The 25,125-nt window shown below is 40.2% G+C and overlaps 1 protein-coding gene across 9 annotated transcripts in view; it reads left to right on the forward strand.

The window, feature by feature from the left end:
- The first annotated feature begins 267 nt into the window (after positions 1-267).
- fsd1l (fibronectin type III and SPRY domain containing 1-like) overlaps positions 268-25,125 on the forward strand; it is a 59,999-nt gene continuing 35,141 nt past the window's right edge. For 3 of the 9 annotated variants that reach the window (XM_043719357.1, XM_043719364.1, XM_043719384.1), the window contains exons 1-4: positions 270-429; positions 3,483-3,578; positions 7,838-7,969; positions 18,635-18,736. In XM_043719357.1, the coding sequence (XP_043575292.1) occupies positions 415-429; positions 3,483-3,578; positions 7,838-7,969; positions 18,635-18,736 (345 nt within the window). In that variant the 5' untranslated portion in view covers positions 270-414. Of the gene's footprint in view, positions 430-3,482; positions 3,579-7,837; positions 7,970-18,634; positions 18,737-25,125 lie in introns of all 9 variants that reach the window. The other 6 variants (XM_043719375.1, XM_043719392.1, XM_043719402.1 and 3 more) reach the window with 4 other exon arrangements.

Consider the following 25,125-nt stretch of genomic DNA (forward strand, 5'->3'; position numbering starts at 1 on the left):
CCTTCAGAACTGTATCGCGGATTTTCTTTTCGCTTCCGCACCACGGCATTTACAATAATCATATGACGCTGCTTACTATTATCCAAACCGTGCGGGATGGGTTTGAGTTCAATGTTCAAATCCAGCTAATTCCATTACCATCCCAATCCCGCTTCTGGTCCTGGTCGGGACGGTTGGACGTCGCCAACGGCGCCTGCTGTCTCCAAGGCAACAGCACGCGGTGCTCGGCGCGCACGCATACGCGTGACGTCACTTCACCCGCCCACGCCCCCCAGCCCGACCTCCGGCGCGGCATCGTCGGTTGGTGCGCCTGCGCACTGGGCCCAGCTCGTCCGTGTGTGGTTCCCGGATCCTGGTGGCGCCGGGTGTCTCTTGTTTTCAGGGGGCAGCGGGCGCCCGCTCTTGACCGCCTCGATGGACTCGCAGCGGGTAAGTGCCAAGGCCTGAGAGAATTAAGTTCGCCCTTGGAGAAACCCTGCTCGTTTCGAGATGGAAACAGAAATTGTTGGGGGGTGGGAAAGCTCAGACGATCTGGTAGGAGAAAGCAGAGTTAATGTTTTGAGTCCGGTCATCCCTTCATCAGGACTGTTCTTTCCAAGCCTTCCTCGTTGCCTATCCACCAGCAGGGTCTTAAGCGGTAGAAAGGGTCAGGGGCTGGTCATCCCCGAACCAGGGCGACTTATTTTTTCTCTCTCTCTCTCTCTGTCTCTTCCACTATCTGCTCGCCGACCCTTCCCTCACCGATCCTCCCCCTCCCCTCGCCGCTGCCCCCTTCCCCACCCCTGCACCCCTTGCCCCTTGCTGCCTCCTCTTCACCCTTTGCCACCCCCTCACCCCACTGCTTGCCACCCTCTTCGCATCCTTCTTCTCTCTTCCCTCTATTTCTGGTTAGTTCATTTGGGTGTATTTCAGTTTTGCATCAGTCGTGTGATTCATTTGGTTGAAATGCCTGGGTCTTATTTTTCAGCCCTCATTTTATTTGCACTGAGGATCTTAACAATTGTATGAGTCCTTGACCTTTTTGTGTTCAGGTTTAGAAAGGGAACGGGGGGAGTTTGGTTATTGCTATCCCCAACATCTTGTTGCGGAGCAATGAAAATGCTGCATCACTCTGGTGTGTAAGCAATCTGCATCTATCCTCAGTGGCTTTGGCAGTCATTGGTTTAGAGGATATTAGACTTGCAGTGAGATCAGTCGTGGGAACTAATGTAGGGTGGTGGCTGAGTTGTAAACCATTTGTTGCAGTGTTGGTTCACATTGTATCATTCAGTGCTTTAAGTACTTATTTGTAAATATTTGTATTTTGGGTTGTAAAGTTACTTGCATGGGAAGTGCTATTGCTCTTTTTGGAAGTAGTTAATTGGACAGATGTTTTCCAATTTTTGAAGACTGCTAATGTTTATGATCTTGTTTAGTTATTGTTCAACAACAGTCATGTCTTGAAACAGTATTAGCTTTATTTGAGTAGCGTATAGCAAAGACCATTTTGATATCATAAAACGTCAGATTTGAAAGCAACTCAACTTTATCTCAGTGTTTGAGCAGTCTTTTTAAAGACCTGTACCAAAGCCTAATCTATATGTAGTCTGAACCAAAAATGGAATGACTACGGTCTGATTCAACTGACAGTGACGAATGCATTTATAAGATTAATGGATTGGCAGATTGACAAATCTCTGCTCAGTATATTTGATACTGGCAAGAGTATTTGGCAGTGAGGAGCTTAGCTTTTAAGATTCAGAGGATATGATTAGACCCTCTGTTAGTTTGTTCATGTGGATTGAATTAAATTTGCTTGGCTCTTGAATATTGGTGCAGGGGCCTTTATTGGTGGTATTTTTGACAGTCTATCCCATTTTTTGCATTGGGCTTTTGAAAATCTGCAGTGATGGGGTGGTAGGACTGAAAAGATGGAGTGAGTGAGACTGGCAATACCAACATTGTTTTTTTTAGTGAAACCTGACCACATCTGTATTCCAGCCATTAGTGTCCCATGCTCTCAACTAGCATGCACACAAGTAAAACCACTTCTAAGGGGAAAAATTAAATGATGTAAAAGTGTATGTAAAGGGGGCCAGTGAATATTCAATGATGAGAGAATATGAATTATTTGTGTATCATGCAAAGGAGACTTGACTGCTCAATGCCTTAACTCTGTTTTTAAACCTGCTTTGGAAAATTACAATACAACTGATTAAGCAAGTGCAAACCTCTGTCTAATATCACTTGCAATTCACTGAGAGTGATAATTGAGAGAGAACCAATGCAATGATTAAAACAAATCAATTGTAGTTATGCATGTCAGTGGGTTGAACTTATTTTGTTGTAGATTTTCTTTGCACTTGATGCTTTTCTGTTAGGTCTTGTCTGTTGCCTGAATTACCCTATGGAGGTTTACTTGACCTTTCTGTCATTTTAAATGCCAGGATCTAGTGACTGATTTGGTATATAGTTTAATAATATACTGAAGATTTAATAATTGTGAAAAGCAAATAATTGATAGGGTCAAATGTTGATTAGGAATTGTACCTTCAAACACTTTTATTTTAGCTGGAGATTGATGCATATAAGGTACAACATAAAGGATTAATATTCAAGGTGTGACTCATGATGTTGGATATACACATGGATAAACTGTGATTAATGCACAGGAAGCAAAGACTAAGGATAAATGTGGCATTTTCAAATTGCCAGGCTGTTGCTTGTGGAGCACCATTAGAATCAACAGTGGTATCTATTATTCATGATTTATATTAATGACTTGGAAAAAGGACTTGAGTAATATAGCTAAGTTTGCTTACAATGTAAGGTTAAGTGAAAATATAAACTGAGGTGGCCGGAAAAAGGTAAGTAGATGGAGTGAGTAGGCATCAAGATCATAGTATAATGCGAGGTTACTCACTTTGGTAGTCAGAATGCAAATGCAGATTTGAGTTGTGAAATTTGTATATGTTAATGTTATGAGGGACTTTGTACTTGTTCGAAGAGCACAAAGTCAGGATTCAAGTGTAGGTGACAATTAGAAAGGCGCATTTCCCCTTCTCTAAGGAAAGATGTAATTGTATTAGGGTCAGTTTGTAAAGGTTTATGCTTGTCTTAAGATGAGAGTCTGAGTGAAATTGGGCCTATACTTTCAGAACCTAAGAGTGAAAGGTGATTTTGTTGAAATATATAAGATTCTGAGTAGACTTGCTAGGTTAGATGCAGCTTGTATTTCCTGGACAATATGGGTGAGTAGTTTCATTCCATGATTTAAAATTATGAAACTCTCACTTTGAACGCAAGACCCTCTAGTTAAAATTGACCATGTTTTAATTAAAAAAGGTTGTGGAAATTGGTGAGGGCTAAAGCTTTTACATCTGCTTAACTTGCATATATAGCATTGCATGAAAAGTTTCCAGCTCTACATCAGATATTGATATTAGTTCATAGATCGTGATTTTTGTTTTATTTGGATGACCTATTTCTCTTTTTTTATATAGGAAGCATTGCAAAGAATTATCACAACACTGGCAAACAAAGATGACGAAATACAGAATTTTATTGAGACATTGAACCATACTTTAAAAAATGTTCAGGTAGTATTTTTAAGTGTATTTTCTCCAAAATTGCATACATGTACTCATTCAAACTTTTTTCCTGTACTCATATCCATAGTTTAATTGTCTATAAATTAGTATTTGGTTATTGCAATTCAACTTTATGCAAATCTACCCAAGTAAAGGATGATGTAGACAAATTGCTGAATAAGTTTAGAGTGGTGCTGCCAAAGCACAACAGGTCAGGCAGCATCCGAGGAGCAGGAAAATCACTGTTTCGGGCAGGAGCCTTTCATCAGGAAGGGCTGATGAATGGCTTCTGCCCGAAGTTCAATTTTCCTGCTCCTCAGATGTTGCCGGACATGCTGTGCTTTTCCAGCACCACTCTAATCTCCAGCATCTGCAGTCCTCATTTTCACCAAATTGCCAAATAATACTTGTCAGGATGTTGCTATGTGGCACTTAGCATGGTGATAATGCTATTCAGCATGATAGATGGTATTCTCATTGAATGCAGGAGGGGGAATCCAGAACTAGAGGGCATAGGTTTAGGGTGAGAGGGGAAAGATATAAAAAAGACCTACGGGGCAACTTTTTCACACAGAGGGTGGTACGTGTATGGAATGAGCTGCCAGAGGAATGGTGGAGGCTGGTACAATTGCGACATTTAAGAGGCATTTGGATGGGTATGTGAATAGAAAGGGTTTGGAGGGATATAGGCCAAGTGCTGTCAGGTGGGACTAGGTTAGGTTGGGATATCTGGTCGGCATGGACGGGTTGGACCGAAGGGTCTGTTTCCATGCTGACAATCTCTATGACTGTGCGGTGGTCATTCTTACCAATAGTCATGGATAGATGCATCTGGCAGATTGATTAGGGTGAGGTAAAATAATCTTTTTTCTCTAGTTGGATCCCTAGCCTGCGATGAGCAGCTATTTCCTTTAGGACCCAACCAGTTTGATTAGCGGTGCTGTTGCTGAATCACTCCTTGGTGATGGACATTGAAATCCCACACCAGAGGACATTTTGCACCCCTGCTTCCCTCAGTACTTGGTGCTCTTTTATATAGATGAACATTGATTCATCAGCTGAGGGAGGACGGTACATGGCAATCAGGAGATTTCCTTGCTGTGTTTAACTTGAAGCCATGAGACTTCATGGTCGTTGGGAGTCAATGTTGAAGACTCACAGAGCAATTCCTTCCCCATTGTATACCACTGTGCTGTCACCTCTGCTGGGTCTGTGCTGCCAGTGGGAAATATCCCAGGATGGTGATGGTGGTGTCTGGCCTATTGTCTGGAAGGTTTGGGGGTTCTTGTGGTGCCGTGGTAGTGTTCCTAAGTTTGAACCAGTAGACCTTGGTTTAAGTCCTAGAGTTGTGTCATAGGACATCTGAACAGGCAAATATCTATCATGTGCCTCAGGAATTCATAAATGAACAATAATCATGTTGGGGAGAAGATTTCCTGAATAAACTGCGGGTCAACTAATTTTCATGAAATGAATGCCTTGTCATGTTCCATGTCAAGATTCTTTTATGCTTTCCTCAGAGCAGGTTGACCCAAGATAAGTATTTCACGAGAAGTGAAAGGATGTTGTTTGAAATGGCTTACTCCAGCTAGTTCACATGAATTACAAATATTTTACCTGAGCACGTTCCTTAATCTTCATCACTTGATGAAATAGGGAAGTTCATGGCCTGAATGTGTAAAGTACTTGCACTTAATACTGTGCAACTAAAGGAGTCATCTAATGAATTGATCAAAGGACTAAAACATATTGTGCTTAGTTGATTCACAAGAGTTTTTACAATACCGGAGACCATTCGGCCCATTTTGTCTGCTCTGGTTGTCTGAGTGTTTTGGCTTAGTGTCAATTTCTTGCTGTTTCCTTGTAACCCTGCATGTGGTTTCTATTTAAATATTAATCCATTGTCCCCTTGAATGCCGCAGTTGAAACTGTTGCCAATACACTTCCAGGCAGTGCTTTCCAGACCCTTAATACTTGTATGAAAAAGCTTTTATTCTCCTCTTGTATTTGCTTTTTAAAAAAAATCAAATCCTTTGGTTTGAGCCCTGTTGTGAGCGAAAACAGTTTCTTCTTACCTACACTACCTGCATCTTTTATGGCATTTTATACCTCTATCAGGTCTCCTCATGACCTTTTCGCTAAGGAAAAAAGTGCCAATTTTTCCAAAGTATCCTCAGAGATTGAATTTTTCATGCTGGAACCCTTCTCATGAACCTCTGCTATATACTCTCCCATGTATTCAAAGTCTTTTCTACAGTGTGCACCAGAACTTGTTGATATCATCTTTTTTCTTCTTTGTGTCGTAGTACTGTCATGTATTATTTAGAAGATCATGCCTATTTGCTTTGGGCTGTTCACATGATACTCCAAGTCACAACTGAAGCGCCAATTGATTGTTTCTTGGGAATCCCATGAATTCTTCTCTCATTAGTTGTTTCAGTTTTGACTACTGTGAAAGAAAGTGAAGACTTGTCATTATATTGTACTCATCAGTTGTATTGATGCTGTGACTAGTATCTGGAATATTCAAAATTTAGCATCATTGCGTATTCTATTGTGTTACTATTGAATACTCCAATTTTTCAATGAAGACGACATGCCCAGAAATTTTCCAGGGCAAACTGTCAACGAATCCAATGGATTCTCTTCTTGAGAACCAAACATCAGTTGGAGCAGGTTGCCTGCCCATCTAAGACACAAACCAATATCTCAAATGCTGATCCAACAATTTCCAATCTGAAAACTGTCAATCTTTGATACAATATATTAAAATTTATGTTGCGTTCTTCTATGCATTTAACCAGTTGTTAACTCCGGTCTAAGAAAGCACTGCTGCCTCACAGCGCCAGAGACCCGGGTTCAATTCCCGCCTCAGGCGACTGACTGTGTGGAGTTTGCACATTCTCCCCTTGACTGTATGGGTTTCCTCCGGGTGCTCCGGTTTCCTCCCACAGTCCAAAGATGTGCAGGTCAGGTGAATTGGCCATGCTAAATTGCCCGTAGTGTTAGGTAAGGGGTAAATGTAGGGGTATGGGTGGGTTACGCTTCGGCGGGGCGGTGTGGACTTGTTGGGCCGAAGGGCCTGTTTCCACACTGTAAGTAATCTAATCTAAAGCTGCACTGTGCTTCAGGAAACTAACAGACCACCTTTTTTGTAGATTTCATTAAGGATCTCTCTTGAAAAATCCAAATTTTTTTCAGTTCAATTAGTAGTAATTTATCTCTCAAAACACTTTTGATTTTAATTCTTGTAGGAAGTGACAATGTCAAGACCAATTCTTATTTGTTTTCATTTGACAGTATTGTAACCCATGTCTACGTAACCACTTCATTCATCTGCTGGTGATGTGGCTCCATCTCTGGAAATGAGGGTAATTTTTACTCTCATGATTTAAATTTTCTGTTGTTCCATTTTCCATAATAGCAACTAATCCTTTGGCTATTGCTATACATGTTCAAGCAGACTGAGCTTCAAGGGGTTTACCTTCACAATTCATAACGCAAATGTGATGCAACTCCATGAATATGAGATTGTAGTCAGACTTGCTGTAAAATTCCTCTCTAGTCTCCCTTTTAAATTGCTGTTATTCCCATTTCTTTCATAATCTGAAATTTGAGTTTGGTCTGGAAATTAAGAGCTTCCATGATTCATTAATCTCATTTACCAAATAATCATTGTCCAGTGTTGTCCACAATATTCCAGCTGATACCTAAGCTGTGGTTAATAGTCTAGCATGGGTTCAGTTTTTTTTAGATTAGATTACATACAGTGTGGAAACAGGCCCAGTTATTGTGTTCTTTTCCTCACCATATCATGTTTGCCACATCACATTTAAGAATTTGTGTATGGGCTTCAGCTTGTGATTTCATATTTTCAAAATTGTCACGTTTAGCATGCAGTCTTCTCACATTCTCCACATTTTCTCTCCCCCCCCCACACCCCCAAGTGTGCTTCATTTAATATTTCTCAATATTTAAGTCTATATGCATTACTTATTTCACCATTCTGTCATCCTGAAATCCATGAATTGCTGTATATCTTTGTTTCAAAGACTGGTCAAAGCATTTTGAAATGAATTGAGTATAGAAGCTAATACGAATTGATTATATACAGGCAAAAGAAACATTAGTCTTTTAGTATCTCTCTCTTTCTGGATTGTTTATTTGCTGATACCAAAATTTGATTGTGACTTCTATTTTGAATAAGGAGCTAATTCAGCATATAGGTATGTTTAAAAAGTTGTCTTTTACTTGCATTTTTCATGCAGGTCAATACCACCAAAGTGATGATTGACTTAGAAGAAGAGTTCGGTGCTCTTCAGGCTACTCTGGATGAGATGAAAGCTAGTATGGTGAACAAAATTAAACAGGAACAAACATACAAAAGCCAAGAACTCCAGGTAAAAGCTGTTCTTCAAGACAGACTTTTTGTTTTTTGGGAATATCCAGAATAATTTATATCTGTATATTTGTGTTTAGTTGAAACCAAATTAATAATTCCAAACTGCTAATTTTTCTGGCTACCCAAAATTCTAACATTGATTTCAACTCAAATTGATTAGAATACGTCCTTGACTTAGAGTAATAGAGATGTACAGCATGGAAACAGATATCCTAAATTAACATAGCCCCATTTGCCAGCATTTAGCTCATCCCATTAAACCCTCCTTTTTATATACTAATCCAGATGCCTTTTAAATGTTGTAATTGTACTAGTCTCCACCATCACCTCTGATCTTGTGAACTCTTTTCATTACTATGGTACCAATGACATAATTCATGTGGTTTTGGCTTCTGTGTCAATTTAATGTTTGAAGTGGCAACACTCCGTATTCCATGCTCTGTGGCAGTACTGTCTACTTTGAAAATTTCTGAGGGAAAAAAATAAAAGATGCTGAACATGTAAATGGGTACCAAGTATTTAAAGTCATTGTAGTCCTACCAGACCATACGGCTGCGCTCTCATTAGGGAGACAAGACTGGTGATGGTTTATGCTGAGGGTCACCGGATCTCAGGTGAGGGGAGCAATTGCGAAGGCAAGTCTTTTGTGCTAGAGTGGGAATTGAACTCACATTGTTAGCCTCACAAACCAGCTGTCCAGCTAACTGATCCCCAAATGGCTACCACTGTGTAATGCATGGTGATGCTGCATGTGGCACCCGCACTTCATATCAAACCTCTAGTCTGCTGCTGTTTATTTCCAGAATATTCCCCGGTTAAGGGCTCATTATTCTATCAAATCTTTCCCTGGAGGGGATAGGGGCAGCCCAAAGAACCGCAGATGATGAAATCAGAAACAAACAAGTTGCTGAAAATTTCAGCAGGTCTGAGAGCATCTGGCATCAGAGAAAGCAGTTTGGAGTCCAGTGACCAAAATATGGTTTCTCTCCAGAAATGCTCCCACACATGAGTTTTACCACCAATGATTGTTCTTGTTTCTTTGGAAAATGTTTGGTAAATAGCTGGTCTGAAATAATCGTGCTGTATATTGAATGAGCTAACTGTGAAGGCCAATGAGAGAAAGGATGTTATTAAACTGGAAGGGATGCAAAAAATATTTACCAGGATGTTAACTGAGTTTGGAAGGTTTGAGTTATTAGGAGATTCTCTGACCTCTTTCCCTGGAGGCTAATGGGTGATCTTGTAGAGTTTATAAAATCCTGAGGGTCATAGATAAGATGAATAGCCAAGGTCTTTTGCCCAGGGTAGGGGAATCCAAACTATTGGGTATAGGTTTAAGGTGAGAAGGGAAAGATGTAAAAGGGGCCTGAGAGTCAAATCTTTTACACAGGGAGTTGCATTTATGGAATGATCTTCCAGAGGAAGTGGGCGAAACGAGTACAATTAGAACATTTAAAAGACATTTAGAAAGATACGTCGATAGGAAAGATTTAGAGGGATACGGGCTAAATGTAGATAAATGGGACTAGTTTAGTTTAGGAAACCCTGGTTGGCATGGACAAATTGGGCTGAAGGGTCTGTTTCGTGATGTATGACTCTGCAAGATATATGAAGTGTACAAAAAAAGCCATGCATCCTTCAAGCCATTTCAGTAAAACCAGTGATTCTTCAGGCTTCAGATTCAGATGCAGATGCACGTAAAGCAGGAAAAGAAGTAACTGGCCTGTCACATGCAAGGGGAAAAGATTCAGCTAGGAATTTTGCACATGTTGGGAGACTGTACCTGAGCTAGGTTTACATGTGACGTACTGTCTACATCAAAACAATGTATGTCAATAGCAGAGTCAGCATGTTTTTGCTAGCATCTGTCAGATCGTGAGTGCAGTGTACTTTGGAACAATCTATTAATGTTCACTGACTTTCATTTGTCACATAAATGCTTGTTACCAAACATGATGACTTGACAAATTTGCACAGCATTATCTTGCAAGGCTGTAATGCTGGGCTTGAAACCTGCGATTTCTAATATTAAGCATTCCAATATTACTCTGACATTTCCAAAATTGAATTCAAGAAATTATATGTTGTTTTTCCTGATGCCTGTCTGCAATCTTCAGCTAGCTAATTTTTTTTGTTAAAAACCTGAATGGTTCTTGTGCCACTCAAGGAATGGGATCTAATGTAGGAGCAAATTACTGCAGATGCTGGGCTCTGTACTGGAAACAAAAAATGCTGAAAATTACTACAGGTCATGCAGCAGGAGAGAGGGCAAGCTAATATTTTGAGTCTAGGTGATTCTGGAGTCTAGACAGTTTTTTTTATTTTCAAGGGATTGGACTTGTCTGATCTGGACAGGTTCGGACAATCTTGGCATTGTTAAACCCACAAAGTGCTGCTCACTAGAAATGCCTAAGAGTTAGCCCATGAACTAATTAAGCATTTGGCATCTCAATTCTATCAATCAGTTAACATTTCAGATACTATTACAATGCTAGTGTATATGCTAATTTCTTTTCCAATTCATTGTAGCCCCTCATGCCACCTTTCCTATCTAGCAGAAGTATGGTACAGTGGTGAGCATTTGAATTGAATAAGCCAATGAGCAATGTGGTGAATAATTCCACAGATTTACTACTTGGAGAAAAGAAATTTCTTCTCCTTTCTGCCTTTAAATAGGCAACCATTTACTCTGATATTGTGACCTCTGGTCCCAGACTCTTCCACAAGGATGAAAAACAATGCATAGTTACTCTGTCAGGTTTCCTAAGAAACTTGACAAAAAAATGCTAAAAGAATTTTTGAGAAGGTTTGTAGCTCAGGTTGATGATAAGTATGTAAGTTAGCTTGCTGAGCTTGAAGGTTTGCTTTCAGACGTTTCGTCGCCATACTAGGTAACATCAGAAAGTCTCTCCATTTATAGGTCTTGGTTCTTAAGGTGGGTGATGTCAATTCCAGTTCTCTTTTTCAAAGCAAGGTAGATGGGATCTAAGTCGATGTGTTTATTGATGGAGTTCTGGTTAGAATGCTATGCCTCTAAGAATTTTCGTGTGTGTCTCTGTTTCGCCTGTCCTAGGATGTGTGTTGCCCCAGTCAAAGTGGTGTCCTCCTTTATATGTATGGAAACTAGTGATAGTGGGTCATGTCTTTTGTGGTCATTTGGTGTTCACGTATCCTGGTGGCAAGTTTCCTGCTAGTTTGTCTGATGTGGGTCTTTTTAAGAGTTCTTGCATGCTGTTGTGTAAATGACATTAGTTTTGCTGGTAGTATCTTATGGATCCTTTAGGTTCATTCATGTTGGTGTGTTGGTAGGTTTGTGCGCTACCACAAGGGGTCTGAGTAATCTGGCAGTCATTTCTGAAAAGTCTTTGATGTTAGGTAATGTGGCTACAGTTTTTGGTTGCATTGTCTGTTTCTGAGGAATTGGTGGATTATGTTTATTGGGTATTTTTTCTTGAAAACTTTGTACAGATTTTTTTTTCTTCTGTTTTTTGTAGTTCTTGAGTGCTGCAGTGTGATGTAGCTCGTTGAAATAATTTCTTGATGCAGCTCTGTTTGTGGATATTGGGATGAAGCAATCATTGAGCTAACTTACATACTTCTGCTAAAAGAATTGCAGATGTGAAAAATCTGAAACAAAAACAGAAATTGCTGGAAAATCTCACTGATGCTGCCAAACCTGCTGAGATTTTCAGGCAATTTCTGTTTTCGACCCGTACAAACTAAATGTTTCAATAATGTTGACTCTTGTTACAAGCCAATCTTTCCTACCCAGTATCAACTTAGTTAAGCTTCTCTATACTGCCTGTAATGCAAGTACATCTTTGTTTTGTTAAAGGAACTAAATATGTTCAGTTTTCCAGGTGTGGTCTAACTAGCTTGTCTTGAATAGCTTTAGCAAGACTTTCTAATTTTTGTGCTCCATTCCTATTGAAATAAAGGCCAAAGTTCCATTTGCCTTCCCCATTGGCTGCTGGACTTGGGTGGTAGCTTTTCATGATTCATGGACAAGGACTTCTAAGTCCTTCTGTTTCATTACTTTCTGTAGTCGTTTTTATTTGAATAATGTTCAGCAGCTCTATTCTTTCTGAAAAAATGTATAACCTTGCATGTTCCCATATTAAATTCCATCTGCCAATTTTTTTCCCCCACTTGTTTAACCTGTCTATATTTCTTTACCAGCTGTTTGTCATTTGCAACTCTTGCCTTCCCACCTATTTCTGTATCATCCAAAACTTGGCATTAGTACATTTGCTTTCCTCATCCAATCATTAATAAGTCTTGTACATAATTGTGGCCCCTGGAACTGATCCTTGTGGCACCATAACTGTTATAGGTTGCCATCCTGAAAATGTACCACTTATCCCGACTGTCCTTCTATTAGTAATCCTTTATCCTTGCTAATATACTACCATCAACACTATGGGCTTGTACCTTATTAAGTAGCCTAACATGTAGTATCTTACCTGACATTTTCTGGAAATCCAAATATATTGAACCCACTGTTTCCACTTTGTCCTGCTTGTTACAACCTGAAAGAATTATAGTAAATTTGTCAGGCATGAAGCCAAGCTGACTCTGCTTAATTTATATTGTGCAATTACATCCTTTAAAATAGATGCTCACATTTTCCTAATAACAGACATTAAGCTAACTGACCTTTTTTCACTCCCCTTTTTAGGTATACGTTACATTGGCAGTTTTCCAACCTTCTGGGATGTTTTCAGAATCACTGAATTCTTGGAAAATTGTTGCCGGTGCATCCATTTATCTGTGTAGCTTAATCATTTTCATGTGTCCAATAGATTCAGGATACTTAGAATCATAGAATACCTACAGTGTGGAAGCAAGCCATTTGGCCCTTTTGAGTCCACACTGAACTTCTGAAGAGCATCCCATCCAAAACCACCTCCCTGCCATATCCTTTGTAACCCTGCATTTCCCATGACTAATTCACCCAACACATACGTCTGTAAACACTATGGGCAATTTAGCAAAGCCAGTCCACCTAATTTGCACATCTTTGAACTGTGTGAGGAAACCAGAGCACCCAACAGAAACCCATGCAGCTACAGGGAGAATGTGAAAGCTTTACATGGATAGTCACCCAAGGGTGGAATCAAACCCGAGTCCCTGGCACTGTGAGGCAGCAGTGCTAAACAGTGAGCTACTTTGCAACTCCATTGTTGTTTCGTCAGCCCTATTCAAAGGAGTCTATGTTCAGTTTGGCCTCTAGTATTGTTATGAAGATGTGGGTGTACTGTACCTTTTAAAAGCTAGCAGAACTACCTGACAGCACCAATTGTTCTGAACAAGATATAATGCAACCTTTTGGTCCAGCAACTAATGTAGCTGGTTGCCTGGAGATAAAAACAAATTTGAATTAGGCCAATCAGTTTAAATTACACCCCCAAAAAAACAAACTCCAATCAAGTTTGAATTTACTATATTAGTGTTTACTGTGGAAGAAGACATGGAAGATATAGAATGTAGGGAAATAGATGGTGGCATCTTGAAAAATGTCCATATTACAGAGGAGGAAGTGCTGGATGTCTTGAAACGCATAAAAGTGGATAAATCCCCAGGACCTGATCAGGTATACCCTAGATCTCCGTGGGAAGCTAGGGAAGTGATTGCTGGGCCTCTTACCGAGATATTTGTCTCATTGCTAGTCACAGGTGAGGTGCTGCAAGACTGGAAGTTGGCTAACATGGTGCCACTATTTAAAAAAAGTGGTAAGGACAAGCCAGGGAACTATAGACCAGTGAGCGTGACATCTGTGGTGGGCAAGTTGTTGGACGGAATCCTGAGGGACAGGATGTACATGTATTTGGAAAGGCAAGGACTGATTAGGCATAGTCAACATGACGTTGTGCATGGGAAATCATTTCTCGCAGACTTGATTGAATTTTTGATGAGGTAATAGAGGATTGATGAGGGCAGAGCGGTAGATGTGATCTATATGGACTTGACTAAGGCATTTGACAAGGTTCCCCATGGGAAACTGGTTAACAAGATAAGATCTCATGGAATACAAGGAGAACTAGCCATTTGGATACAGAACTGACTCAAAGGGTAGAAGATAGAGGGTGGTGGGGGAGGGTTGGTTTTAAGACCAGAGGTCTATGACCAGTGGAGTGCCACAAAGATCGGTGCTGGGTCCACTACTTTACATCATTTACATAAATGATTTGAACCTGAGCATAAGAGGTATAGTTAGTAGGTTTGCAGATGACACCAAAATTGGAGGTGTAGCGGACAGCGAAGAAGGTTACCTCAGATTACAACGGGAACTTGATCAGATGGGCCAATGGGCTGAAGTATCGGATGGAGTTTAATTCTGGTAAATGCGAGGTGCTGCATTTTGGGAAAGCAAGTCTTAGCAGGACTTATACAATTATAGTATACAATTAAGGTACTGGGGAATATTGTTGAACAAATAGACCTTGCATGCAGGTTCATAGCTTCTTGAAAATGGATTCGAAGGTAGATAGGATAGCAAAGAAGGCGTTTGGTATGCTTTCGTTTATTGGTCACAGTATTGTGTACAGGAGTTATGAGGTCATGTTGTGGCTGTATAGGACAATGGTTGGGCCACTTTTGGAATATTGCGTGCAATTCTGGTCTCCTTCCTATCAGAAAGATGCTGTGAAACTTGAAAGGATTCAGAAAAGATCTACAAGGGTGTTGCCAGTCTTGGAGGATTTGAGCTATAGGGAGCGATTGAATAGGCAGGGGCTGTTTTTTTCTGGAGTGTCTGAGGCTGAGGGGTGACCTTAGAGAGGTTTATAAAATCATGAGGGGCATGGGTTGGATAAATAGACAAAGTTTTGTTCCCTGGATTGGGGAGTCCAGAACTAGAGGGCATAGGTTTAGGGTGAGAGGGGAAAGATATAAAAGAGACCTAAGGGGCAACATTTTCACGCAGAGAGTGCTACGTGTCTGGAATGAGCTGTCAGAGGAAGTGGTGGAGGCTAGTAAAATTGCAACATGTAAAAGGCATCTGGATGGGTATATGAATAGGAAGGGTTTGGACGGATATGGGCCGGGTGCTGGCAGGTGGGACTAGATTGGGTTGGGATGTCTGGTCGGCATGGATAGGTTGGGCCGAAGGGTCTGTTTCCGTGCTGTGCCTCTCTTTGACTTTGACTTTTAATATCGTCAATAGAGTCAATGACGCAATCCGATGCTTTGGGGTATAAGACCGGGAAAAATTGAACAGTTGGGGGAGAACTGACAAAAGGCCAACAGATGTAGACTGCTAGTCAGAACTGTTTGAGAGGGCCTTTCTGGAGAAGGAGTTTGCACAGAGAAAAACATCGACACTGACTTGGAGAGCAAATCTGCAAAGAGAAGATTTGACAGCTGGATGGTTTTGAAATTTGAATTTTTCAGTAAATCTTAAATGGGGGTTTTATTGGACTAGTATTATAGAAGGGCAAGTAAAAGATGTTAGTTTATTATTCCCTGTTATATACTTTTAAGAAATAAAGTTGTTAATTGTTCAAATAGTTCTTGGCCTTTTGAATTTTCACATTACTGCATGGGATAAATCTTTTGTGTTGCTGGTTTAAAAAAAGCAGTGAGGTTTATCCCATGTCGTAACAGTATATTTAGAGAAGCTCTTGCTGTCTGAGTTGGTATTAGTTGCAAGTTTACCCTCAAAGTTTGTTTTCTTCCTCGTTATTAATTTTTGGTCATTTTAGTTTTTAAAACATTACCAACCCTCTTGTCTGCCACAAATCTTTGCCACATTTTATGGTAATTTGATGGTGTTCTGAATTTCCCTGGTTAACTGTGGTCGACTCATCCCCTTCCTAGAATCCTCCTTTCTTAGGGAACTTTTCCAGGAATCTTTTGCACTCAACATGTTAACTCTGTTTTTCTATCCACAGATGCTACCAGATCTCTTGACTTTCTCAGTCACTTTGTTTTTGTTTCAGATTTCCAGCACTCCTTGATTTTATTATTATAAAGACAACCAGATTGACACTTTAGAAGTGTTCTGTAAAAGACAATCTCAAAAACCGTTAACCAAATTGACTTTGAGTATTAATGCATGATGAAGCCAAATGAATTTTTAGACAAATTTGAGATGAAGTTTGTTTCCTAAACATTGAGTGCAGCATTTTGAGAAGCAAGTTGAGGTTGACCTCTATTGGACAAGTTTTCCTACTTACAGTATGGTATAAACCAGGTCAATGGATTGTAAGTGTGACCTTGCCATATCTGAAGGACTGCTGTTTGGAGTTGTTAGGGTTTGAGGAGGACTTAAACACTGTTCACACAAACTGAAAATGGCAACAATGTAATTTTGTATGCAGACTTCTCTTTCTATATTTCATTGAAACATAGAAATTAGAAGTAACAGTAGGCCCTTGAAACATAGTCATAGAGAATGTACAGCATGGAAACAGATCCTTCGGTCCAATCCGTCCATGCCGACCAGATATCCCAACCCAATCGAGTCCCACCTGCCAACACCCGGCCCATATCCCTCCAAACCCTTCCTAGTCATATACCCATCCAAATGTCTCTTAAATGTTGCAATTGTACCAGCCTCCAACACTTCCTCTGACATCTCAGTCCATACACGTACCACCCTCTGCGTGAAAATGTTGCCCCTTAGGTCTCTTTTATATTTTTGCCCTCTCACCCTAAATCTGTGCCCTCTAGTTCTTGACTCCCCGACCTCAGGGGAGTCTATTTACCCTATCCATGCCCCTCATGTTCCATCATTCAATATGACCATGGCTGAGCATCCATCTCAGTACCCTGTTCACACTTTCTCCCCATGTCTATTGATTCCTTTTGGCCTTAGAATATATCTAACTCTTTTAAAAATATTCAATGTTTTGGCCTCAACCACTTTCTTTTGCGGAGTATTCCCTAAATGCACGACTCTCTGGGTGAAGATTGCAATCTTAAATGGCTCACCCCGTTTCCTTAAACTGACCCCTGGTTCTGGACTCTCCAGTTATCAGGAATGTCCTTCCTGTGTTTACCCTGTTGAAAGTTTGAGATTCTTCTGAACTTAATTGGTTATTGCAATATTCACTAAAGATTCTTCATATATCAGCCCTTCATTCCCAGGAATCAGTCTCGTAATCTTTATTGTACCCCCTCAATAGCCAGACCATACTTCCTCAATAAGAAGGTCAAAGGTATGTGCACTATTCCTAGTGTGAGCTTACCAAGTTTCTGCTAAATTGCCTGCTCCTGTACTTGAATCTTCTTACTAGGAAGACCAACATACTATTTGGTCCCTTCAGTCCCCTGCTGCAACTGCATGCTTAGCTTCAGCAACTGCTGATCAAGGACATCGAGGTTTCATTGTGTATCCTCCTTTCCCAATCTATAGCCATTCAGATAATATGCTTCCTATTTCCACCACCAAAGAATCTCCCATTTATCCACATTGTGCTTCATCTACCATGCATTTGCCCACTCACTTAAATTATCCAAATCACACTGAAGAATCTTTGCATCCTCCTCACAGCTCACCCACCCAGCTTTGTGTCATTTGCAAGCTGAGATATTACATTCAGTTCATTCATCTAAATTGTTGGCATACATTGTGAAAAACTTAGATCCAAGCATTGATCCCTGTGGTACCCCACTACTCATTGTATGCTACTGTATCTCTGCCAACCAGCTCTCGAGATGTCAATATACTATCCCCAATCCCATGAGTTAACAGGAGTTGATACTAATGTTAATAGCTAATGCTTAAGTGAGATGTTATCAAAACCTTTTTAAATTTCAAGAATATAGGAAGCTAATGTTCCTTCTGGCCAAGACGCCTATGACACTAGAATATTATATTAATGGATAATAGGTAGTGGATAATTGAGGTAGCATAGAACAGGATACTGGTAACTGATTGAATGTGTCAAAGTTTATCAGGCACAGAAAATGAGTGGTTGAACAGAAAAGCTTGTGAATTCTTAAACATATCATTCATGTTTTCCTTGTCCATAATGCTGTGATTTTAATTAACTTATCTTTGGAATTGTACCTCAAGTAGCACTGACAGTATTGGTCTTCAAGCCTTGCCACCAGACTCTGGGGCTTTCCTTTGGGTCTTTTTAAATTTGTGGTGGTTAAATATCATTCAAACATTGAACACCATTCCCTTGGTAAGAAATTAAGGTAAATGATCTGCAGTTGAAATCTTGCAGGTGGGATTGACACCATATTCATTGAATTGTTTTGAAAAACCACATTGGCTGTTGGTTTGATTTTTCTTGTGTTTAGTACAGAGATGAATGGCAATTTTGTGAATTGAGACATTAAACTAACCTTCTTCCTTTAAGGCTGAAAACATGACATGGTAATCCCCTCATTTGTTTGCTGTGGAGATAAGGCCTAAAGAGTAATTTGTTGTTCTGTGTTGAGTGATAAGATAACCAAAAATATGTCTACTTTTGTTTAACTGAAATGACAAAGAATTGGAACGATTGCAATTTAAATACTTTATTTTCTTGTTAGTTTGTTTTGTATTCTGTTGAAATTTTGGTTCTTATAACTTTACTAGAATGCATGTATGAATAGCATCCCTCAATTTGTTAGTTCAAAACCATCTTGAGTGTGAAAATGCAATTTGTGATATGTAATTACAATGAACACAAATGGCTAATTGTGCAATATTTTTTGATTTCATCAGAACCAGTTGACCATATGCAACAATGCTTTGGAAAGTTCGGAGGAACTACTAGATTATGCAAATCGGACATTAAGCACCAATGACCCTGAAGCTTTTACTAAGGTATGATTTTTGGCTTTGCATGGAAGCGTTCTTTTTTTCAAGAATGAAACATTTGAGATTGGTAGAAATGACTGACAAGATATTGCAAAATCATGTAAGAACTTAAGATAATGTAATTTATTTTACAAGTACACCTCCATTAAGATGCGCCTGATCAATTTCCACCTTATCCATTTGAATGGTCACAGCTGTTTAGTTCAGTGTTGGGGCTAACTTGCTGTACTGTGGGGAGTGCAGTTGTTGCACTGTTCTAATTTTAGGTGAATTTGGAAAATTACTTATACACTTGATGGTAAGGTCCTAGGGAGCGTTGCTAAACAAAGAGACCTTGGAGTGCAGGTTCATAGCTCCTTGAAAGTAGAGTCGCAGGTAGATAGGATAGTGAAGAAGGCATTTGGTATGCTTTCCTTTTTAGTCAGAGTAGTGAGTACAAGAATTAGGAGGTCATGTTGCAGCAGTACAGATATTGGTTAGGCCACTTTTGGAATATTGCGTGCAAATCTGATCTTCCTATCAGAAGGATGTTGTGAAACTTGAAAGGATTCAGAAATGATTTACAAGGATGTTGCCAGGATTGGAGGATTCAGCTATAGAGAGAAGTTGAATAGGCTGGGGCTGTTTTCCCTGCAGCGTAGGAGGCTGAGGGGTGACCTTCTAAAGGCCTATAAAATCATGAGGGGCATGGATAAGATAAATAGACGAACTCTGTTCCCTGGGGTGCGGGAGTCCAGAACTAGAGGGCATAGGTTTAGGGTGAGAAGAGAAAGGTATAGAAAAGATCTAAGGGGCAACTTTTTTACTCAGATGGGTGGTACTTGTATGGAATGAGCTGCCAGAGGAAGTGGTGGTGGCTAGTACAATTGCAACATTTAATAGGCATCTGGATGGGTATATGAATAGGAAGGGTTTGGAGAGATATGGGCTGGGTACTGGCAGGTGGGACTAGATTAGTTGTGGTTCTGTTCGCCGAGCTGGAAGTTTTTGTTGCCATACATCAGGAGCATCTCGGAACTGACTGCCAGACTACTGAGACCCCTAGGACTCATAACGGCACACAAACCAACAGCCACGCTCAGACAACAACTCACCAGAACGAAGGACCCGATACCCAACATGAGCAAGACGAATGTAGTGTACAAAATACCATGCAAGGACTGCACTAAACACTATATAGGACAAACAGGAAGACAGCTAACAATCCGCATACATGAACAGCAACTAGCCACGAAACGACACGACCAGCTATCCTTAGTAGCCACACACGCAGACAACAAGCAACATGAATTCGACTGGGACAACACTACTATCATAGGGCAAGCCAGACAGAGAACAGCCAGGGAACTCCTAGAGGCATGGCATTCATCCACAAACTCCATCAACAAACACATCGACATGGACCCAATATACCAACCACTACAGCGGACAGCTGAAACTGACAACCGGAAGCGGCAGGGACAGACCACTATAAACACCGGAGGAAACATCAAAGAAGCGCTTCGCAGGAGGCTCCCAAGGGGAGCCAGGGGACGAAACGTTTGCAACAAAAACTTCCAGCTCGGCGAACAGAACCACAACAATGAGCACCTGAGCTACAAATCTTCGCACAAACTTTGGGACTAGATTAGGTTGGGATATCTGGTCGGCATGGACAAGTTGGACTGAAGGGTCTGTTTCCATGCTGTACAGCTCTATGACTGTAGAGACTTAAGGCTGTATTTCTCCGTAAGCTGAGGGGGAAAGAGCTTCACTAGAAAGTACTCCTGCTAATCATTAATTTGCAAGTAAAATGCTGGAATATGTTCCCAAGTTCTGAATAATGCAAGGCTCATCTACAGCATGTGGTCATGAATGTAAAATGCAGCTCCTATATTATTACATATAGAGACATTGGTTCAAAGAAATATGTATGTTTGAATATTTCACATTTGCCCCTGAAATAATGGTTGACCTTTTGAATAAATTCTGGGATGTTGGCAAACTTTTTCTTATCAGCTAAAGCTTAGCTCTGTACTGGCTTGATTGAGTAATCTTGATAAGCTTCTATGTGTACTTTTCTTTATAACTTCTGAGAATTGCTTCAAAAGGCAGATTTCAATCTTCTCCTGTTTCTTATTTGACTTGTTTCCAATGAAGAAGTAAAGTACTTGGCCTATGAATGCCCTGGACTAAAATCTGACAAGTTGCCTTAAAAAAAGTCTTATGCTAACATACCATGGAGCTCCCTCTGTCAGCTGTCAGTTCACATATGAAGTGAGTCTATGAATGGAAGTTGGAGTTTGATCTAACAGAAAATTTGTGAAAGTAGAAATAATATTGGAATAAAATGGTTTTGTTAGAATGCGATTTAGAAAATTTAGGTTTATCATTGTATGAGGAGAAGCTGACGTTACCATTCATTGTTTCTGAGACATTTCTTTCTGGATTGCAGTTGATAAATCACGTGCAGTAGGTCTTTGTCCATCTCCCTTGTACTGGAGGCATGGTTCTTGGGTCTGAGGGTATTAGAGACTTTCAGGCATGTATGATGTATTTACGATATCTCTCTGTATTCTCTTCCACTGAAGCATTCAAGATGTTTACAACCAAGGAGAAAATGTAACATTGTAACACAATTCTAAAGTGCCCATGGGTTCCTCATGGATTTTGTCTGTGGGAAACTAGATTAAATTTGAAGGTTAAAGTACACCTATGCTTCATGTTCAGTAGTTTGTTTTTGGAGATTAATAAACCCAATCTATTCATCACACTTTTACCAATTGGCAATCAGATCAGCCAACAGGAGTTTACATAGAAATCCTTAGCTTCTGTGTCTAATTTGAAGTTAAACAAGACAGACAGAATTAGTTCAACCTTGGTCTCCTCATATTTAAATGGTTGTTAACAATTTGTATGATGTATAGGCTTTTACTCCAAAGTAGGAAATGTTTAACTTGCCATAGATGTGGATTGCTTTGCAGGATCTCTATTATTTGTAATGTGGATATCTGTGGTTACACCCGCATTTATTGCCTATCTCTTAATGTTAGGTTAGATTAGATTACTTACAGTGTGGAAACAGGCCCTTTGGCCCAACAAGTCCACACCGACCCGCCGAAGGGCACCCACCCAGACCCATTCCCCTATGTTTACCCCTGCACCTAACACTACGGGCAATTTAGCATGGCCAATTCACCTGACCAGCACATTTTTGGATTGTGGGAGGAAACTGGAGCACCCAGAGGAAACCCACACAGACACGGAGAGAACGTGCAAACTCCACAGTCAGTCGCCTGAGGCAGCAATTGAACCTGGGTCTCTGGCACTGTGAGGCAGCAGTGCTAACCACTGTGCCACCGTGCCGCCCATGTTCTGGAGCAGATTGATGATAAGGTACTTATTTGAACCATTGCACATTTCTCTTGTGGTTTAAGTGCATCTACAAGTGCTGTCAGGAAGGGCATACTAGCATTTTGAGCCAGAAATAGTAAAAGAATTGTGATATAGTTCTAAGTCAGGGTAGTGTGTTTTGGAGAGAAAATAGAATGTTGTTCGCTTATCTGCTTGACTTGTCCTTTGAGGTGGCAGATGTCACAGGTTTTAAAGATACAGTCAAAGGAACTCCCTAAATTAACTATTTTAAGACATCATTCCCATCATATGCATACTTCTCACAAGGCCAACATTTATTTACCATCCCTAGCTTCCCTTGAAGATACTAGTCAACCTCTGTCTTGAGTTGTTGCAGTCCCTGTGAAGATTTGATGTTTGCCTAAGTCAGGATTGTGTTGTACTTCAGAAGGAACTTGAAAATAAGTGTTACCATTCATCTGCAGTTTTGTGCTTTGTGAAGTTGTAAATTTGATATTTGCTGTTGAAGATCCCTTCAAAGTTTCTACAGTGTTTATTGCAGTCATACTGTACAATTGGTTCTTGTGTTTGGGACTGCACCCAGCCAGGAAAGTGAAGGGAATTCCATCATACTTTTAACTTGTGCCTTGTATGCAGATGCACACGCTATCAGTTGCATTTTGTTTGCACTGGTGTCATGGTGAAACAAACTTCTGCTTTTTATGGGGGAAAAATATATTTTGAATATAATGCCAGTGTATGTTAATTGAGTGGTTTTTGCATTAAAATTCCACTCTATAGTCTTGCATTTAATTTAAGGTATCGCTCTAATGCCATAGTGAGGAAGTGTTGCATTGTTTCAGGATTAGGTTTTTTAAGCATTCAAACAGAGGTCCTGTCTGTTCTTCCAGACGAATGTGAAAGATCTTTGTAACAATATTTGAACAGTATCTCAAATAAATCATATGCATCCGGCTCCAATATGATCAAATAATGAGGATCAGAAGGGCGGAACAAAATCCTCAAAACCCGATGATATAAATTTGTTCTTCCTCCTCCAATCTTGTAGTTTTTCCAAATGAATCTTCTCCCTCACTTCTACAAGGATTCACTAAAATCTTCTGATTTTTGTTTGTGGGATTGTGTGCTGTTCAGTTTTGGCTACCATGTTTTTCTCTAGGTAAAATGATTAGCTTTTAATCATTTAGCTTCTCCCATTTGCCTTCATGTGCATATGCTGTTAAAATAATTTAATCCAGTTTAATATCATTGCTTGATGGGGATCAATTGAATAAACAATAAGTTTATGTTCTAACTCTGGCACTACTCTTGTAAGACTTTGCCTGGAAAGATTGATAAAAGATTCTCCTTTTCTGGTTAAGTGTTGAACTTTATACAAATGTAGCGATGGGGAAGTAATCGAGAGAGGCCAACCTTAAGAGCATCCAAAGTCAATCAATTGAGAAATGGTTAAGACATATGTGCGTACACAACAAAGACAAATGGGGGTTTGGGAAGAAAGAATTAGGAAAGCAGTTCAGTGGTTCAGTCCTAAGGATTTTCTCAGATACTTCTTGTGCTAATTAGAATGCAGTTTCTTGGTTTTTCTTTGGATGCTTCCTCTGGTTTGCGAGAGGTGCAGGGTGACTGATTCGCACTTATAAAGTCTCTGATTTATTAATCAGAAGTCACAGGTTACAGCAACTGCTGGAGGAAAAAGATGAACTGATTTTCTTCAAGCTTTGAGGTATTTATTTCAGCAAACAGTTCCTGAACTTGCAGAGATCTGATGACTTCTCATCTATCACGTTTGGAGGCCAAGCTGTTCGGCTCCCTGGGAACCAATCACATAATTATTGGCCAGCAGAAGGCCATAGTCATTGCTAGTTCGCAGACCAATCAGCTACTTATTGCTGGCTGAATGTCCATTTGTGCTCCAGCAAAAACTCCACGACTTAGCATCACAGGAATGTACAGCACGGAAACAGACCCCTCGGTCCAATTCATCCATGCCAACCAGTATCCCAACCCAAGCTAGTCCCACTTGCCAGCACCCGGCCCATATCTCTGCAAGTCCGTCCTATTCATGTACCCATCCATATGCCCTTTAAATGTTGCAATTGAACGAGCCTCCACCACTTCCTCTGGCAGCCCATTCCACACATGCACCACCCTAAGCCTATGTCCTCAAGTTCTGGAGTCCACCACCCCAGGGAAGAGACTTTGTCTATTTTTCCTCTCCATGCTCCTCAAGATTTAATAAACCTCTATAAGGCCACCCCTCAGCCTCCGACGCTCCAGGAAATTCAGCCCCAGCCTATTCAACCTCTCCCTATAGCTCAAATCCTCCAACCCTGGCAACATCCTTGTAAATCTTTTCTGAACCCTTTCAAGTTTCACATCCTTCCAATAGGAAAGAGAACAGAATTGCATGCAATATTCCAAAAGTGGCCTAACCAATGTCCTGGACAGTCACAGCATGACCACCCAACTCCTGTACTCAATTTCTGTTACTCTCACTGAGGAAATATATTAACTTTTGATGACTTTGACCTTTTCTGCATTTTAAAATCTACTCCCTTGATGTTCTAGAAATTGCTGAGCAGTATATTATTTGCTGCTTGACACATTCACAAAACATGCTGGAGCTGCATAGGTGTAGTAAGAGAATACTGCTGTGTCCTTGGATGTGGAATTCAGAATCACTTCTAACATTTGTAAATACATGCTGAGAGTAACTTCAACACAAATTAGTATATACTGTCATTTTGTTGTTTTAAAAAATGCTTTTGGGAATTAAAAGAACTGGATTATGCAACTACAGACACAAATGTGTAATTGATGTGCAAGCAAAACTGGTAAGTCATAGATCCATCAGTCTTGAGGTCAACGGTTTAATTTCTTAGCTCTAAGTGCCCCTTGTGGGCTAATAGAGTACTGTAAAGTTGTGCTTGATTTGGTCGCATTTTGCACTAAAATCTTGAATTATCTAGTTATTCAAATTAAATGATGTTTAATTCAGAGGAATGGGAATGCATCTCTGCACTAATGGACACATCAAA

The sequence above is a fragment of the Chiloscyllium plagiosum genome, chromosome 2, assembly GCF_004010195.1.
Source record: "Chiloscyllium plagiosum isolate BGI_BamShark_2017 chromosome 2, ASM401019v2, whole genome shotgun sequence".
Lineage (NCBI taxonomy): Eukaryota > Metazoa > Chordata > Chondrichthyes > Orectolobiformes > Hemiscylliidae > Chiloscyllium > Chiloscyllium plagiosum.